The sequence below is a fragment of the Oculina patagonica genome, chromosome 9 (assembly GCF_052425735.1).
Source record: "Oculina patagonica isolate OP01 chromosome 9, crgOcupat, whole genome shotgun sequence".
NCBI lineage: Eukaryota > Metazoa > Cnidaria > Anthozoa > Scleractinia > Oculinidae > Oculina > Oculina patagonica.
The window spans coordinates 19,151,493-19,171,255 of record NC_135766.1 but is presented as its reverse complement, the minus strand read 5'-3'; the positions used below and the strand labels follow the sequence as shown (position 1 = coordinate 19,171,255).

Sequence of the window (19,763 nt, the reverse complement as noted above, 5' to 3'; positions counted from 1 at the left end):
CAAAAAGCGCTGACAACAAAAGAAGCAAAAAAAAATTTTTGATAAGTATATAGGATGAAACATCTTAACCTTTTGCTTAACTCTTCGATTGCAAAAAAAAATGATGCAAAAAATGAACCTCATGACTTTAAAATTCACTTTACACCCCCAATTGTTTTGGACCCTTCAAAAAGGTACAAAGCGGCAATGAACGAGCTTGTAACAATGAGCTATTCTTGGTACAATGTTTCAGAAAAATATAACAATAACAAATTTAAATGGAAGAAAAAAAGTGACTCAGACTGGATTGATGTTACCATTCCTGATGGAATGTATGATTACAAAGACTTGAACGACGCTTTTCAAACTCTTACAGGAAAAACTGATGATTCAAAAGACATTTTTGAACTTTATTTTTATACCACGACATACAGAGTCACAATTTTGATTGCAAATGATTACGAGCTTGATTTAAGAGAAGGTGATTTTTCAGATCTTATTGGTTTTGAAAAAAAAATCTTGAACGATGCAAACAACGTTGGCGATCATGTTCCGAACTTGACGAGAGGGGTAGACTGGATTTATGTTCATTGCGACCTTGTTTCAAGAGCTGTTGACAACATTGAAAACGATGTTTTGTACACGTTGTCAACATCGACTCTTCAAATATCTTATCCATTTTCGAAAGAGCCCCGTCGACTCTTGTGGCATCCAGTTAACAAATACCGAATTAACTCGATAAGAATCAGAATCAGTGACGGACTTGGAAATGACCTTTTTTTGAACGATCAACCTGTCGCTTTGAGCATTTTTATTGAAGAGGAAGAATGATTTTTTGAGAAAAGTATAGGATGAACCACCCAAGCGAATGGACGAGGTTTTACGACAGAGGTCACTACAGATATCGGCACAAAGGAACCGGTGTCGTAAGAGATACTTTATTGTCTATCGGTAAACGATTTGCAAAAAGTGGGAAAAAAAAGGCTGAAGAGGCAGCCAAAAAAGCTGCTGAAAAAGTCGCTGAAAAAGCTGCTGAAAAAGCAGTTGAAACTACCAAAAAAGTTGCAGAGCGCGGCGCGGAAAAAATTCAGCAAGTTTTGAAAAGAAAAAAAAACTCTTCCACCTGATTCTCGAAAAAAATCAACTGTGAAGAAAGGACTTAACCAAACTTCGAGACAAAAGCTTGAAAATATTTTGAAAAAAAAAGAAGCAACTATGGAGAAAGGACTCAACCAAACGTCGAGACAAAAGCTTGAAAATATCTTGAAAAGAAAAGCAGAGATGAAGGTGAACCGAATCATTTCAGAAAATTAATTTTTTTGTGGATAATATATACACCTGGTTTTGAAAGCGATGTTCAGAAGCGGAAAGTTTTTGGAAAAAACTGAGTTCATGAGATTTGGGTTAGACAAGCCCATAACAATTCCTGGAAACAATCAGCTACAGGCAAAAAGTGGCTACAAATTTTCTGTGACAGACAGAGACAACTGGTTCGACTGGTACAACGCTTACATCCGTGCAGATTTCACATTCGAAGCAACCGCAGATGGGGCCGCTGTTGCAGGAGACACCCGTTCATCGCCAATTAATGGATCTTTTTCTTTGATAAATAAACTTGTGGTAAAATCTGCTGGAAAACCTCTTTACAACGTTGACAACGCTCACAAGCTAATATTTATCAAAAACTTGTTGGATTTTTCTGATGACTATTCCAGAAGTGTGGCAAAAAGCCAGTTTTGGTATCTTGATACGGCAAACAATGATAGAACAGAAGCAGCCTCACCAAACAATGGAACTAAACAAAGGGGGGCGTTACCTCACGGGGGTTTAACGGTCAACACTATTATTCCTCTGAACAGGTACTCTTTTTTTGAAGAGCTTAGTGACAAGCTCTTGCCACCAATGCCGCTTGAGCTTGAAATACAACTTCAGTCTGATGCAGAACTGATTTGGCAAAACGACGGTACGAACAGGCGAATTGTTGTAAGAACTCTTGAGCTGTGGGTTCCATTGCTTCGGTTTACGAGTGAAGGGCAAATGCTTGCTAATGAAGACTTTTTAAAACCAAGAAAGTGGACTTACATGAGTGAAATGGTGGAGCCCAGCACCAGCCAACGCACTGCTTTCGGAACTTGGCAGATAAGTCCTGGAATTAAAAACGCAAAGCATGTCTTCATCTTTATTCAACAGACCCGAAGAGTGAACACTCTTACCCAGAACCCGTACTTTTTTGACACTTTTAACATTGACGGAGATGACACAGCAAAGCTCGCTACTTGCAGGCTGCAGTACGGTACTTCCAAGTTTTATCCTGAGCTGGAGTATGACGAAAATTTCAAGCTGCGAATCCTCAACGACGTGATGAATTACCGTTACCGAACGAATGATTACAATACAGGAGTCCAGCTTCAGCCAACCAACTATAACACACTTTACCCTTTGCTTTACTTCGACCTTCGAGAAAACAAAGATAACCTGACAAACGACCCGAAGCAGCTGATTTTTCACTACAGGCTAAATGAGGCAGCAAATGCCCAGAATTACACGATATTTGCTGCTATTATGTACGAAAGCGAAATGGTTCTGAAGCAGGTGGGCAACGAACTGGTTATTGTCTAAATTTTTTACAAAATATATATACGATGTCTTCTTACTACCCACACAAGGTCGCGCTTTCTGAGGGACAAAAACACAGTCTTACCAAGGCATTTTCAAACAAAACATCAATCACTCTAAGACTGAAGTACGAAGACATTACGGGAAAAAATGGAGACTCTTTGCATCTGACCTCGCGGCAAATTAAAAAAATTAAAAAAGCAATCAGCGAAAAAAGAGGGGTCGATCTGAAAATGAGCAAAACGCAGATTAAAAACACAGTTAAAATCATCAAAACCGCTGTTCTTGGCAAAGGGTTGCAGGTAAAACCAAAAGGTGGCAATGGTATGAGGGTCCAGCCTGCGCCTGCGCTTGCAAATGTGATGCGGCGGCCGCCTCCATTCATTGGAACTTGGGGAGAAAAAAAATGAATTTTAAGGACGTCCCTTTAACTGATTTTGACCTGTTTGCGTGGTGTGATTATCTTAAAATTCCGATAAAAGGTGTTTTTTCAAGAAACGAATTTTTGCCAAAAAATCACTCTCCCTGCATAATCAACATGGACGACTTGGGCGGCCTTGGTACCCATTGGGTTTGTTGCTTTCAAAAAAGAGAAAAAGAAAGCTATGAGTACTTTGACTCTTTCGGTTTGCCTCCACCCGCAGAATGGGAAAATGAGCTTGTTCTAGCGGGAAAAAAGAGCTTTTTACGAAACGACAACCAGCTTCAGTGGGAAAAAAGCGTGCGGTGCGGTTACTACTGTTTGCTTTTTTTAAACGAACGAAACAAAGGGCGGTCGTTTAAGAAAATTCTTGAAATGTTTTCTGGCGATTTGTTGAAAAACGAGGCTGTGGTCAAAAAGTATTTTTTGCATCAAGTATAAAATGAAGGTGTATTGCGTTAAAGAAAGAAAGTTTACCCCCAACGTGCCTGGTAGTGAAAAAGGGGTAATGACCAAAAATGCCCGAAAAATGTTAAAAGTCAAATGTTTAAGTTGCGGCATCACAAAGACAAGGTTCCTTTCGAAAAGCCAGAGCCAAGGAGGCGCTTTAGCAAGGCACAAGCCACGCTTAGTTGACAAAATCGCCGAGGGAGCAAGCATGTTTTTGTCTGGCCCCTCTCCCACGTTTGCGACGGCAGCTGCGAAACTTGCGGGGCAAGCATTCAAAGGAGTGAGCGACAATGTCAAATATTTTCGAAGCACATAAATTAAAGTGAAAAAATACAAAAAAATAAATGGAAATTCAGAAAGTTTACTGCGTGAAAGAAAGGCGTTGCACTTACAACGAGCCTTATACCAAAAGAACTGCGATAAACATCGAAGGTCAAAAAACTCTTGAAGCAAAATGCATCAGTTGCGGCATAACAAAGGTTGTTCGTTATGACCCGGTAAAAGGTTTTTGGACCCCTAAAGGCGCTTGGAAAGCCAAGCAAAAAACAGAAATTTTTTCTTCAGGTATATAATGAAAGTCTATTGCGTAAAAGAAAGACAGTTCACTCCCAATGTGGAGGGGAGCGAAAAAATCGAAATGACAAAAAACGGCCGAAAAATGTTAAAAGTGAAATGCGCCAGTTGCGGAATAACGAAAACAAGATTCGTTTCAAACAAAACGGGGGCAGGCGTTGACATTCACAAAGCCATCGGCAAGCTACCAAAACCAAAAAAAGGTTGGACTCTACCAGGTCACAACTACACTGGTCCCTACAATCCTCTTGAAAAGCAGCTTACATACGATCCGAAGACCGGAAAGATATTGAAAATCATGCAGAAGCCTACCGGGGCGACAGACGCAGTCGCGATGCAACACGACGTTGATTATTCCGTGTGCGAAGGAAAAAAAGACGTGAAAGGTTGCAAACATGCAGCAGACAGAAAAATGGTGAAGGCGCTTGATGCAATTCCCAAAAACAAGCGCCAGTGGGGGCACACTTTGGCAAGAAACACTATCGCGTCAAAGCAGAAGGTCGGCTTGGGTGTCGGTGAAACGATCAACAAAAAGGTCGGTGAGAAAATTCCTGGTTTTAAGCAGGCTCAAGATCTCGGCATGTTGTTAACAGGAGCTCTCGGTGGAGATAAAAAGCTTCTTGAAAAATATTGGTCAGGAGACATAGCAAAGGGCGCTTTCAACACCAAAACGGGGTTTTTCAGCAAAAAGTTTTGGACTCACCCTTCAGAAAACCAAGACCCTTCTTGCTCAGCCACAGTTTATAACAAAAAAACAGGAAAATGGGTTAATCATTATTGTGATTAAATCAAAAAAAAAATTTTTTTGTCTTCAAGTATAATGGCCCCCGCTACCCAATACAGACGAGCCGAAATCAAGGCAATGAAACTGACCTTGGAAAATCAGCAGGCCCACTACGAAAAGACTTCCGCCAAATTCAAGCGCTGGCATACTCGCTGTCAAACAGCTTGCGCTTTAACGGGCGGTGCCGCGACGATTCTTACCGGCTCAGGTCTCGCAGCTTCGCTTTCCGCTGTCGGCATTGTCGTTGGCGGGCCTTTGATTGGAATAGCAACAGTTTTTTCTCTCACTTCAACTTCTTTGGGCGTCACTGTCAAGTTTTTCTTGCAAAAAGCAAAAAAACACAAAAAAATACTTTCACTTGCGGAAGAAACTCTGTTTGCAATCAACTCTCTCACTTCTGCGGCCCTTGAAGACGGACAAATTTCTGACGAAGAATACCAAGAAATCGTCAAAAAGTACAGTGCCTTCTCTTCGAAAAAAACAAAACTGCGTTACTCAAATCACACTGACAGCGCTCGCTCCCACCAATCTTGAAAATGTTTTTCGGCAGTTTTTTTCGTTTTTTCATTTTTCGTCAAATTTTCCTCCAGCTTTTTGATCATTTCTTCTTTTTTTGGCCAAGAATCTGGTAGCTTTTTAAAATAAAAATACAAAAAACATGTGTAGTTAATATGTTTTTTTTTTTGGCAGTCTTTCACCACGTTTGCCAAAAATCGCAGCCTTGATGGATCAAAATCTTGCCAAACAATACCGTTTTTTGTTAAAACTGTTTTCAAATATGACAAGTTCGGTGTCGGCGCAACCGACCTTTTTTCTGTCTCTTCCAGATATTCAAAACCGTGGGGTTCTTGAAAAACGCTTGGTTCAAAAGTTTTCTTTTTCGCAACAAGAACCAAACAGAAATTTTGGATATCTTTTTTTGTCAATGGTTTTGCCCCGTAAAGCACACCATAAGGGTCATCAACAAATGGTTTTTTGTCTTTTAGCCACTTGAGGCTTAAAGATTTGACAAAGTTATAATAAATCGTAGTCATATTATCACTAAAGCCTGCAAGGGTACAAGTGCAATCAACGAATTTTTTTTTTCTTCCATGTTATATTAAGTCTTTTAAGTTCAAATGGAAAATAATAAATTGGAGGCACGTTACTACAGCCCTCAAGGATACTGGAAAGGAATTTCTGCAATAAAAAAATTAGCCCAAGCCGCAAAGGTTTCCGAAGATACTGCAAAAAGGTGGCTCGGAAAACAAGCTTTTTGGCAAATCTACCTTCCCGCACCACGATACGTTCCTCGTCCAAAGTTTGATGTATCTTCTCCCAACGCGGTCCACCAGGCGGACCTTCTTTTTCTTCCTCATGACAGATTGCCGCGAGGGCGAAAAGTTTACAAATACGCGTTGACTGTTGTTGACGTTGCCAGCCGTTACAAAGAGGCCGAGCCTTTGACCTCAAAAGATTCAACTGAGGTTGCAAAAGGTTTTCGGGCAATTTACAGGCGTAGTGCACTGAAATGGCCACAAATGCTGCAAGTTGACCCCGGGCGCGAATTTATGGGCGCTGTTACCAAAGAAATGGAAAATCAAAAAACAGCTATTCGACGCGGGCGTGTTAACATTCACAGAGATCAGGCCATTGTTGAACGTTTCAACCGCACACTGGCAGAGCGCCTGTTTGGTTATCAGTACAGTGTCGAGTTGACCCTGCCATCTGGCCAGCGGTCGACAGCGTGGGTTAAGAGGCTACCCGAAGTTATTGCCGCTCTGAACAACGAAGTTACACGGCTGACGGGCAAAAAACCCTCAGAAGCTATTAAATTAAAAGCCGTTGCCGCCAAGCCGTCGACTCCTTATTTGAGGCCTGTTGGTAAAAGCGAAAAAAAGCTCCCCTCCTCCGTGAATGTTAGATATTTGTACCAGCCGGGTGAGTTAGAAGGTGGCGGAAAACGTGCCACCGATCCAATCTGGTCTTTAAAAGTCTTTTCGCTTGAAAGAGCTGTAATGAAACCGAACGAACCTGTTTTGTATTACTTGCAAGACGGCCCTAAGCGTGGCTTTGTGCGCGAGGAGCTGCTCGTAGTACCTCCTGATACCGCCCTTCCACCAGTCAATGCCAGCTAAACGTGATATTCAATCGGTTCGGTATGTATTCCATCTTCAAGCACCCAACGTTTGTCGTAATAGGCGCTCAAACCCAGTTTTTCCTGCTCGTAAGTTACCATTTTTCCTTCCTTCATACGGAAGCCTCTGTTTGTTGCCATGTCCTTATGACCATTCAGAGCGGCCTTAAATCCTTGCCATCTTATTTCGTTTTGCGTCTTGGACATCCCCTTAGTGCTGAACTTCTTTTTTTCACCTTCTGGTTCCTCAATAAAATAACACTTTGAGCAGAGCGCAATCATCCGGCTGCCCGTACACTCAAGCTTAAAGAGACCAGGGGTGCGGCCGCTCCACTTGTCCCAAGCCAGCCATTGTTTTTTTTGGGTCTCGAATTCTTGTTTTAGCTCAGGTTTTACGATGTCCTCAAGCTTCGAAGCAGAAATGGCCATGTAACAGCTGTCCGTGTCCATCTGAATGAGCTCAAAGTCTTTTCGATCAAAATACTTGTCTAAAAAGTCATAGTAAAACTTGAGCATGCGCAGCTTTGCTAACTGGTAAACCGCGATCCCAACTTGAAAAGGCCTGCTGATCGTTATCCGCGGCTTACGACTTTCCAACTCGTACGCTTGCCCGATTTCATCTAAGTCACTAAAATACGCACTTCGCAGGGCTCTGTCAACCACTTTCTCATCTTTGGTGTATATCACATTCGTTTGCCGTTCTAGTGCCTCGATCAGCTTCCCGTATGGAGTGTTTCCAAACAGCTTAAACACGTCAGCCAGCAAGGCCTTGCTCTTATCAACATCACCTGTTCTCCGCGCCTCTGTCACTTGTTCTACAAACCAGGGGAAGATCTTTTTCGGTTGATAGTCAATCGTTCGGTAAACCGCCGTTATCTCTGCCCCGTGTTCCACATACCAGCGCAGCAGTGGAGCATACAAAAGAATTTTTTTGGCTGATAGGGCCCCAACGAGCTTTTTACCATCTCCACGATTTCTTTTTGTTTTTTTCAAGTATTCATACATGTGTTGTGGAACGGCTTCGGCTGGCACCTCTTTGTTGTAAAAGAATGGCGGCATCTCTTCAAACTTTTTCCACAAATTTTTTGGAATTTCTATGTCAACTTCCGCAAATCCAAACCATTTGGGTATATGAGAAGGGTTTTCTCCTTTCAAGTTTTGCATAAGGTCATAGGCAGCAAAGGTTTCCATTCCTGTATAGTACCGAAGTTGTTCTTTTCCGCATGGCATGTCTTCTAACATTGTTGACAAATAGAGGGCATTTGCGTCGTAGCCAACGATGTTTTTGCACAATTTTGCTTTTTCGAACTGGTGGTCTCTTATCTTTGTGACGTCAACTTCGTGGTACCTTGTGAATACTATGCTCGGTCCTCCAACAACAGCCCCTTTCAGCATATAATACGCTTGTTTGCTCGGGCTGTACATTTCTGCTCCCCTCTCAACCGACCCACGAAGCAAGTAATGCAAACTCACGCCTGGAATGCTGACGGCGTCTTTTAGGATGTCAACACCCTTTTCAGTGTAAAAAGCTTTCATTTTTTCTAGAGCTTCTAGGCCGGGAGCCACATCAAGGTTATTGTAATAGCGAAGCCAATCTGCAAAAGTTCGCATTCCCTTTTCTCGAAACAGTTTTTTACAAGCTTTCCATTCTGAAAGTTTTAGCACAAAAGAGTTTTTCAACTTTGAATACCAAGCAAGATAATCCGGCAACCCTGGGTAGTCAAGCTTCTCGGGGGAGTCAAACCACTCATAAGGAAACCACGATTTCGTAGCCTCACATCCGTATGCCTTAACCCACTTTTCATAGCTTGTTCCTGGCCCAAGGTAGTTGATAATGTCAAGGAAACGGAAGCCCTGAGTGAGCAAGAACATGATTTTGTTACAGTTTTTTGCCACTCTGACTTTGCCCGTTGTGTCAGCAAGGCGGTCTGCGAAGTTATTTTTGATCAGATTCAGATCGTAACTGCCAGAGTTGAACCCAACAACAGGTACCTGGTTGCACCATTCCTCAATTTTTTGTCGCTGCGCTTTTGGAAGCAGGCCAACGTCTTTTGGCATGAATTTCGCTCTTACTTGAGCCCGGATGTTTTTTCCGCGTCTCTCCAGCTCTTCCATAAACTTGCGGACCAGCTCCGCGGGGTCTCTTTCACAGATGTGGGTGGGCTCTCTTTCAAGGGTGTCACCGATGCTTACCGAGATTGGCACGTGTGCGTTTTCGATCGTGAGTGTTGGCGTTGGTTCCTTTCTCTGATTATTGTCGCCGTACGCCTCGAAATCGTACAAAATCGCGTGCGGGTAGCTTTTTGTTTGCGCCCGCGGTGTATCAACAACGATTTTCCTTACTTCGCACGCCCAAGCCTCGATCACGCGGTAGCCGGCCCTTCGTAGCAATCTTGTACGTTTCATTGTGGCTTTGAACCTGTCTTCGCGTGTTTGGTCGTTGCGGTCAATGATTTTGTTACGATCTTGCGGGTAACATTTTCGACACCCGTGCCAGTGGCAGCCGTGGTATTGAAATACAGTTTTGGAAATAGGGTCGTACCCGTCGACAGGTGCGCGCTCAACCCAACGCTCGCCACCATGTCCGCACATTGCGTGGTGAATGTGAATTTTCCGCCGCTTGGCTTCTTGGTCAAGCCACCGAAGCGATTCTTTGGAAGCTTGATTGCTTGGATAGAAAGCCTTTTCAAAGCTTGTCTGTGGTTCTTCAACCTTTTTGCCCGGGCAATCAATTATTGTTTTTCCTTGGCTGCAAGTTTGATAATGCCGTTTAAGGTTACAAACTTTTGTAAATCTCGCGTTGCAATGGGCGCATGCATACGTATTGGCTAACTTTTCAATATTTTTAATGACAAACGCGTGCCCTTCGTAAATGCCGATTGTCAAAATGTTCTTTAGCATAGCTGGAGGGTTTCTTTTTAGATGCCATACGACTTCCTCATCTTTTACCCTCACAGGCTCATAAACTCGGATGCCGAGCCAATCAGAGAAAGCGGCACCCTGATTCAGATGCCTTTCAACTTTATCTAATTCATCAAGAGATGTTTTTGGACAGTCGGTCGGCACAGTTTCGAGTTTGAAGAAACTCTTTGCGAGACGACGGGCTGCTGCTGTGCTTCGATCAATACGCGCTCCTTGGTGCACAGCAATACAACGCCATAGACACAAATTATCAAGATAGGTATCTAGCGCAACCATCGACCGGCCATGCGCAAGGTTGCGAAGCCAGTCTGGTAAAGGGCCTGTGCCTAACAGCGGTTGTCGGTCAAGCACAACCTTTACATCAACATTAAAAAAGCTTTCAAACTTCCACTTTGTAGAAGGTCTTTTAATATTGTCAGGGGCCAGGCGTTTTGTCTCCTGTTCGGTCAACCATTTTTCCGCTGCAGAAAGCTTATTAATCCAAGGTGAGCCTTTGTTAATGTAGTAAACAATGACCGTATCATCTTCAATGTTGCGCAACTGATACGAGTAAACATGCCTGATATAAAACGCTGTGATCACATTTTCTCGAATTTTTTCCATAAAGTTTGGTGTAAGGTCTTTTTCCAGACCTCTAATGAAGCGCCATCGAATAAAACGCCGGCCACTCTTTTCCTCCCCCTCGTCTTCCGCGACATCAAGAAGGTTTAAAATCTCATTCTGATAATTTGTTGCCACCCAATTTTCGTGTGGTACAAAAGGATCAAATTCATTTTGAATGTTCTTCCTTTTTTGCTCCTTCTTTTCTTTGTGAAGAAGTCGCTGAGGGGGTTTTGGGTGATACTTTTGTGCAAGCAACGGTTTTAGCAAACGCTTTTGCACTTCAAGAGGGATCGGTTCATCCAGTATATTACGGACAACTTCACGAAGTGGGCCCGACATTTGAGGCATTCGCTCAATTTGTTGCTCAACAAACTTGTCAAATTGACTTGCTTTGTTCGCGGTCAACAAGGTCTTGCTGAAAGCCATGTAACTAAAAAGCACAAATGTTCAATTGACATGAAGCCGCGAGCGGCATGCAAATTTGTGCGTGGGTGTCGGGGTTTACCCGAATGATATTTTTAGACGTTGTAATATCATGACTCATCGCACCCTGTCAAAAAAGCGTCGCGTGACGTGACAGTCACGGGCTTGTTTGAACATGTCAAGGGCTTGCCTGAACATGGTATGCAAATTTTGTTTTTTTCCGCGTGGGTAAACAAAGTCGGGGAATTTACCGTGACTCATTAACACTTGCCAAAAAACGCACTCCAGCTGCGATAAAAGCGTCTAATTCGAGGTGGTATTTGTGTGACTCCCTCTATACTACTAAATCAATTCTAGCGATATGTTGAGTTTAATAGATCGGTCAGTGGGTTATGCTAACACAATTAGACCGCTCGCTCTCGGTTTCTACCGGCTTTTGATAGTTGGCTCGGGGCTTCGCCCCTCGCCAACTATCAGCCGGTAGAAACCTCGAGCTTGCCGTCTAATTGTTAAATAGCCGGTACATATAAGCGGCACTAACCGACATGCGCGAAACAGTTTACAGAATCTTCAAACATGGCAAATCGTAGTTAATCTTCGATAAAACCCTCGTCACAATCTAGCAAAATGGTCCTTTAACACCACTCAAACCTGCAATCTGAATCAAAAACCTGCTTGCAAAATATTTTGACTGTTGAATCAAAGCTTTTGAAGTTCATTTGAATTGAAAATTGAAAGAGCAGTTGGCGAAGGATCCACCTGAAAGTTTGGATTATACTGAATGTGTGCAGAACTGTGGTGAAAACTGGATGTTTTCTTGCACAAAGACGTTTTCCTGAATATTCGTGGAGGATCTTGGTTGAATGACACTTGATGTTGCTGCCGATAAATCTGCGAAGAGCGACTTGACGGTAAGCAATTGTTTATCGTTTTAGTACTCGAGTTGTGTGGACATTGTGCTGCAAATTGCGTTATATGTAGTCTTCTCTTACTTTGAAAACCATCAGGCCAAATTTCTTAGCCTTTTTTGTCTTTTCTGGTTCAGCATCTTCTTGTATTCTTAGTATTTGCGATTCAGAAACGCCGGCGAAACGCGAGTTTACGTCGGCCATTTTGTTTCAGTTTGGATCAAGCATTATTCACTCCGTAGGGAGTGAATAATGCTCATTAGCCCGAGATAGCGAACCAATAAGATTGCTTGAAACACCAAGATCACTGAGTGTGTATATACTAATTATTAAATATTTCCGAGTTTTGGCTGCATCAAGCTCAATTTTGTTTTTGTTCGAAGCGGTGCCCGAATAACAGAACTATAGCAAGCACTTGGGGGGGGGGGGGGGGGTACAGGATAAGAAAATGTGTTAAACTGGGAACAGGTTAAGAAAAACTCTAGGAAGGACAAAGGGCAATTTCTGCAGGAAACATGGAACCCCATTCCCCACGAAATCTCTCACTACCAAAATGGCACATCCGCGAGTAAAACAAAAGTACGTATCAACCTACTAACCACTGATATCTTTCTCTGTATGTTCAGATGGTGTCCGATGTGTTCCCAGCCCGCTGTTACTTGTGGGTCGAGCTACACCTAGCAAAGACCAAAGAAAACAACACAGCAACAGTGTAAGTTTATTTGCAGTGTAAGTTTATTTCTTCTTTATTGTATTACAAATATACCTTTCCCGTATTCCACTACAGCAATAGGCTCGATTTCCAGCCGTTTTGTGAGCCCGCGTTCCTTGCCCCACACCACGGCTGGATCACTGGTCTGCCCTATTGTCTTTTTTAACCAATCACAGACAAGCCTGCTGGAATCGAGCAGGCCTTTCTGTGATTAGTCGATTCTGTCATTCGTCCATCCAAGATGGCGGGCGGATATCGAAGGTGATATCTTTTCTGCCACTCTAAAATGTTTCTGAGCGTTTTCATATTGCAAAAAATCCAGGAAACACAACAGGAAGTTATAGTTAATTTGCTTAAAGGAAAATACGTTTTAGGTTTACGGCCAACGGGGTCAGGGAAATCGATAATTTTTCAGTCTTTCTTCTTATCGTGGACGAGATTTGCAAACCTTGCAGTCAATTCAAGTTGTGCTTTTGTCTTCTCGCCACTTAACTCACTATAAATGTAAGACCAAGTCTCCTTCCTTACTTCGATCGGTATTAAAGCGGCTTACATCGGTGACGAGCAGAATGATGAGACAGTTAAAAAGGAATTGAAGCTGATTTTTATCAAGTGGAGTTTGGGTCGATCCCCGGAGTCGTTTCTTAGATGTGACCGATGGCGAGCGATGTTGACAAGTGCCGCTTATAGCGATAGGCTATGTCTGATTGCTGTTGATGAGGCCCTCTGTATCCAGCACTGGTAAGACGAAGAAATTTGTAATTGACTTCTTTTCGTGTGTCGGAGTGACAATGATGATTAAGTTCAACTATTAAAAAGTAGTCCTTTCATGCAAAACAATGGATATAGGGCAGCTCAAGATTATAGCCTACCGCAATAATGTCTGACACTTGAAATAATCTTTTACCACCTTCTGTTAGAATATTTTTTGAGGGAAAAATAAAGGCTCATTGATTTCGATGTCTTGTGTTTTATTTATACTGCAGAGATCTATAGATTTCAAATACACACTTCATGTACACAATGTACATCCCAATAATAAAAATTGTTTATTGTAAATTAGCTTTGAGTTTTTGTATCGAAACTTCCAAATTACCCTATATATTGTAAGAGGGTAGCAATGGGTTTATGCGTGAACTGTGATAAGGTGCAAAAATTAGACCATGACCATGAAAATAGCTTGAAAAAAGAAACACAATTTGTGAATTTTTTACTTAATCTAAACTGCTGTTTCAAATAATTTTATGAGACACATAAATTTGGTTAAAATGTGTTTGAAAAACAGGATCATGATCCCCTTTGCTACCTTTTACTAAAAACCAAAAGATTAAAGCCACTGCTGTATAAATTAATATATTCAGCTGCGACAAATTCATTTCTTCATACATGTACAGTCCGACGTCTATGGTAAGGGTCAACCACCCTCTATTTAATTAAGCAGCCACTTTCCAAAGTCCTGATTCATTTGTCACTAAACTGTCACGGTCACCTTTTTGCTGTGGCAATTGCATTATTAATATGGTTTTAAGCGGCTAGCAAATTATCTTTCCAAGCGAAATGGTGACAGATGATATATATCAGCCATGAATTATCTTGAGCTAAATTTTTCACATACTAACTGTTGATGCATGCAAAAAGGACTAAGAAACTTGTCAACAATGTTAATGTTTTGCATATTTTTCTGCTATTATGCCAAAGAAACACTGTAGATTTCAACTACGTTCAGTCCCTCTGTGTCAAAGCTAGAACTATGCATGGGCTGGAAATGCACTTGATGTAAAATTTTCAGATGGAAAAAAAGAATCACTCTAATAAATAACTTCATGATAATAATCAGAGTTTACTACTATCACACAGGTATAAAGTTCACCTTGACCTGTATTTTGTTTAAAATCCATATTCTTAAAACAGATCTGAAGTCTCTGTAAGTTTTAAATAACTATCCAATAACCAGGTTACCCTTGCGAGTTTACATAAAAACAATAGACCAAGAGCGTGTTTTCTAAAGCTTGGTTCGCAGTTTTTTTAAGTCGGTGTTTTGGCATACGTTGTGCGGACCGCCGAGGAAACACACACACCTCGTAATTTAATATTTTACAAGTAAGCGAGCCATTTAGTCGATTTCTACTCGTTAATCAGTTGATAACGCGTGTGGGTATTTATAATAGCTAAGATAGCTAAGTGAAGCGCTAGAGGATTGTAATCCTGTAACACTAGAGCTAAAATATATGCGTGAAAACAGATCATGGTTTTAGATTTTATTACGCCACAAAAAAATTCGCACTCTGACGTTGCACGCAACAATGCTCACTTCAAAAGAAAAAACCCGAGGAGTTTGTGGGAAGAGGAGCTGTTAACCTGGCAATCTTGACACTTTTACACCCCAAGAAAACATCTTACCTCTACTTTACACACAGGTTCTTGCTCACTTTGAAAATCTTTGACACGATAATTGACACGATCGGCGCGGTTACGCTGTGGGAGAGTGGTTGGACCGGCACTTGATATGAAGGAAAGACTTGCTGCAGTGGACTTGCACCAGAGACGGCTGTGGAAAAATTGTTGGCCTTATAACCCTTGGGATAACTGGGTAGCTCTCTTGCATCGAGCCATTCGGGAAGCGCAGCGACGATTCCGTCTGTAGACGTGCAGATTAATGCGATGTCAGTCGGTACCTCCCTTTTCCACCTCGGGCTTTGTCCTCGCATATTATCAAATTTTTCGTGGAGTTTTGTTTTCAGTTGTTTTAAGGCGGATTTCATCTCGAAATATTTGTTGACAGACTTGTAACAACTATCGTTAATACCAGAAACCCATAAGGGTTGAATCAACCCTTATGGGTTTCTGTTAATACAAAGATACCCTTCCGGGTCGAGGTTTTTACTGGCCAAGATTTCTTTAAGCTTTCCAACAAGTTCCTCTCCAAGCTTTACCCTTTTCCTTGGATCTTCCAACAAATTTCCACATAAAGCACAGTTTTGTTCGGGGAAAAGGATTTTTTAAAACACTTTTTTTCCGGCGTACTAGGAAGCACCTTTTTTTCCCGGGACGCTCGCGGGACGAAGCGCGGGACGCATTTTCATAAAAAGCGGATGTGACGTCACGGAAAAGCGATACGCACCAGTGATCCAGCCGTTCGTTGGGAGGAGGATAACGCACCGGACTCCCAGAACGGCTGGAAATAGAGCCTACTACAGCACGTACAAACAATAATACCAGAACGAGGTTGGGGTGGACATTTTTATACATTTCTTGTAACTTTGTCCACCCTTGTTGGAATGCGGGAAAGGTCTATACACAGCAGTAAAAGCCGATTTTATATGATGTTGGATACGTCAAAGCCTTGATTAACGTTATTATTATTTTTGTTATAAAGTAATCATATTTCTTTCATTTCCTAAGCAGGATTGGAGGGGGGGGGGGGGGGTACAGGATAAGAAAATGTGTAAACAGGGAACAGGTTAAGAAAAACTCTAGGAAGGACAAAGGGCAATTTCTGCAGGAAACATGGAACCCCATTCCCCACGAAATCTCTCACTACCAAAATGGCACATCCGCGAGTAAAACAAATTTTTTCCCCCCCAAAAAAAACAAAAAACCCCACAAAAGCGCCGTACTATTTACCATATAATAAAAGTACGTATCAACCTACTAACCACTGATATCTTCATATGTATGTTCAAATGGTGTCCGATGTGTTCTCGGCCCGCTGTCACTTGTGGGTTGAACTACACCTAGCAAAGACCAAAGACAACAACACAGCAACAGTGTAAGTTTATTTGCAAAACATTTGAATTTATACGATTTTAAAGTCAAATCGTCGTGCACCTTGCAAACTTACAATGCAATGATAAATTCTTTGAAGCACAAGACCGCAGGAAATACGGTTCGGAACAATCCGCGAGCTCATTGAACTCAAATTAGGTCTGCTATAGTTCGAGGACCGAGAGCTCTGATAAAAGTGAGTCGAGGAGACATTGGATACGTCAAAGCCTCCATTAACGTTATTATTAATTTTTCTTTATACGTAATCATATTGCTTTAATTATTTAGAAAAGTTCTTCCTAGGATTTTTTTTTTTAGTTGAAAGTTTACAATAGCGATTATAGATTTAGATATGGTCGTGCTGTGGCCTCACAATCGCCGATTGTCTCACGGTAGGATGGTAAGGCTGTGTTACTAGTATACAAGTCTCCTTCTCATTAAATTTCACTGAGGGCCATTAGCCACACCACATATTATTCCTAATCTCTTCAAGATCACCTTGTCTCCCACGAAAATCATGTCTTGTAAAACCAAGAAATAAGTCACATTAGGTGTAATTTGACCGTTTTTGCCGCGCACAAACGGACCCACGTTCAAGTCGCCAAATGCGATGTTTGCGGTTTAAAAATGCTCGATAAAATAGTCAAGTCAATAAAAACCATATATTTGTGTTTACTGAGAAATAAAGAAGCCAGCATATAACGCAAACATAATTTTTACTTCATATGCACTGAAATGAAGGGTACATGCATGTAGCTTCTTCTTGACATTTCTCTTTTTTGGAGGAGGTTGGGTGGAGGTTTAGGGATATGTTAAACAGAAATCACAAAAGAAAAAATTGGGAACACGGGAACACAACGGCAATTTTCAAAAGAAACAAGGGGTCCTCCCCCTGGAGGAACCTCACAATCAAAATGGCACATTCGGTAGTAAAACAAAAGTACAACCGCCAAAAAAATACTGACCACTGATATCCTCCACTCCAATTTCAGATGGTGTCCCACGTGTTCCCAGTCCGCTGTCACTTTTGTCTGTAATTACACTATGTGTCTCCGGTTGCATACCATCTAAATATTTCTTAATATACTCCAATTTCTCTTGGTCAAGACACTCGTTTTCAAGCCACTCCTTGCCGTCATCTCGCTCTGAAAGGATCGACACAAAGAAAAAAGCAAATTTTCATGCTTCTCACAACCCTCCAAGTTAATTTTTTAACTCCTTAGTGGCCATTTGGCCACCAACTACTCAAGTTTTAAGGTCGCCAGTGAAAAATTTTAGTCATTAAATTAAGCTGATGCTTTCAATCCTTCCTCTCAATTTTAGTCGCCAGGCTGGTGACCTTGGTTCAAATTTAGTCGCCAGCTCCAAAATTTTAGTCGCCATGGCGACTAAAATGGTCTAAACTTGGAGGGTTGTTCTCAGTAACTCACGAACTCCTTAAATTGGAACCTTAACTTTTACTCAGAGTTACAAGAGCCGGCTTAAGGGACTCGCATGCTATAAATAGGGAAAACAACTGTCTAAATGCACGCGCAAAATAGTGTAAATGACGAATTTAGACTACGCGATTTCTGTAAAGAACGAAGAAATTTTCATCTACAGAGGTCGCTACGATGACTCTTTTAATTTGTTACTGCGAAATAACAGCCTTCTTTTACTACTTCTAAATTTGTTAATTTTAACAAAATGCCTTCTTCTACTCCTTCTAAATTTGTGAAGTAGAAGTAAATTCATTTGTTCGCGATGCGTTTTTAATAGAGTCGTCATTTGTTTACGCTATTTTGCGCGTGCATTTAGACAGTTGCGACGCATAGAGTGCGAGAGTTATTTTTGCGTGCATGCATAAATGGCAAAAAAAGCTGTCTTCAGACTGTTGGGTATCAGATTTGAGTGAGAACGATTAGTGCTTGTTTCTGTAAGGCAGTGTCCTAAGTCCTAAATGGTGATTGTTAGGTAAATCCAGGAACTGCTGCAAGACCGCTCAAAGCAAGGAAACTAAACGCAAACAAGAGTCTGCAAGAGAGAGTCGTAAGAGAGAGAGAGAGAGAGAGAGAGAGAGAGAGAGATAAAGAGGCTGTGTCTGTAAAACTGATCTAGTCGATGTGGCTTGAAATATAGATTTCGCTCGTTTCTTGTGTGATGCAAAACTTTCATGTTGTTATACTAAAACCATAATTCGCTTCATGTTTTCTAATTTTTAAGGATTTTCGCTTCACCCGAATAAGCGCTCGTAACGACCACTGTCAAGGCTTAAACTTACCACAACTTTGAAAATGTATTTAAAAAAAAAAATAACAACTTTACAGCTATATATCACACGGACTTTCATCAACATTGAACTCGAATCGAGCCAGCATCAAAAAGCATTAACGACACTGAAACCTATCATAAATCTTGACGAAACTCGCAAAAAACGGCTCAGGTTCCCACTTTATTAATAAAAAAAGTGAGGCGGTCTATTTCAATTGAACCAGTGCAGCCAAAAAGAAGATGTAATAGAAATTGTTCCGACAAAATAACCTTGCGGAAAAAATATAAAATAAACTATTTATAGCTGTATATACTTGCCAAATTTCGACGATCTTCATGTTTGCCGCCATTTTGAGGGAGTTAACAGACTTTTTTAGACTTTGGTCTGATTGCATTGCATCAGATGTCCATTTTTCCAATTAATGATCAGGAACGTTGCCAGTTTACATCATTTGAACAGTCAGTTCAGCTGCTTAAAGCCATCGAAAGATGAAAAAAAAAAGGTCGCCAGGCAATAAATCATTGCCGTGTCTCTGGTTGGTTGTAATTCTCGTTTTACCAGATATAGACACTACAAGTAATCAGTACATGTATGGAGTTTTTCGGGTAATTTTCAGACTCAGACTGAGATATGGTAACAGTTCCCTTCAACTTCAGTCTCGCAACATTGTTACATTGCAATTTGTGAAATGTTTCTGCTAATTACCTCTTGTAATGCGCGAACACGAGTCCAACTTTGTGCAACTTGTTGCCCTAACCTGCAATACAGGTGGAAATACACGCGACAACACTTTACAACTTGCAATGCAACAATGTTGCGCCGAAGACAATTAAGTTGAAAGGAAATGTTGCTCGAATGACTGAGCCTTTATGAAACTGACAAAAAAAAAATGCAGCGGTAAGCAGGGCTTCAAAATACTATATTATTTCATTACCTTGTTCTACTTCAGTTATTCCCTCGGATGATGCCATTTTGTCTTTGGTGCTTCTTGTCTCCAAAAGCTCTAGTGGAGGTTTCTCCATTTCTTTCTCTATAATGTCCATTCTTTCTTGCAGAATTTCAACTTTGTTCTCCAGTTGTCTCAGTTTTATCAGTGACACTTCATCTTCCTTTGGTTTGACAGATAGCACTGAATCAGAGTGCCTTCGATTTCCCCTTTGGCTTTCAGGTGGCTTTGCTTCACCTAACAATGAACAAACCCTGTTAACACAATTCCCTAACCGAAATGACAATAGTATAA

General features: G+C 41.4%; 1 protein-coding gene across 2 annotated transcripts in view; it reads right to left on the bottom strand.

The window, feature by feature from the left end:
* LOC144666318 (protein argonaute-2-like) overlaps window positions 1–19,763 on the bottom strand; it is an 86,598-nt gene that overhangs the window by 42,815 nt on the left and 24,020 nt on the right. Inside the window, exons 4-7 of one of the 2 annotated variants that reach the window (XM_078527716.1) lie at window positions 19,458–19,706; window positions 17,238–17,417; window positions 16,164–16,241; window positions 12,395–12,472 (exon numbers count right to left, since the gene is read on the bottom strand). In XM_078527716.1, the coding sequence (XP_078383842.1) occupies window positions 12,395–12,472; window positions 16,164–16,241; window positions 17,238–17,417; window positions 19,458–19,706 (585 nt within the window). The remainder of the gene's footprint in view (window positions 1–12,394; window positions 12,473–16,163; window positions 16,242–17,237; window positions 17,418–19,457; window positions 19,707–19,763) is intronic. The other variant, XM_078527717.1, reaches the window with a different exon arrangement.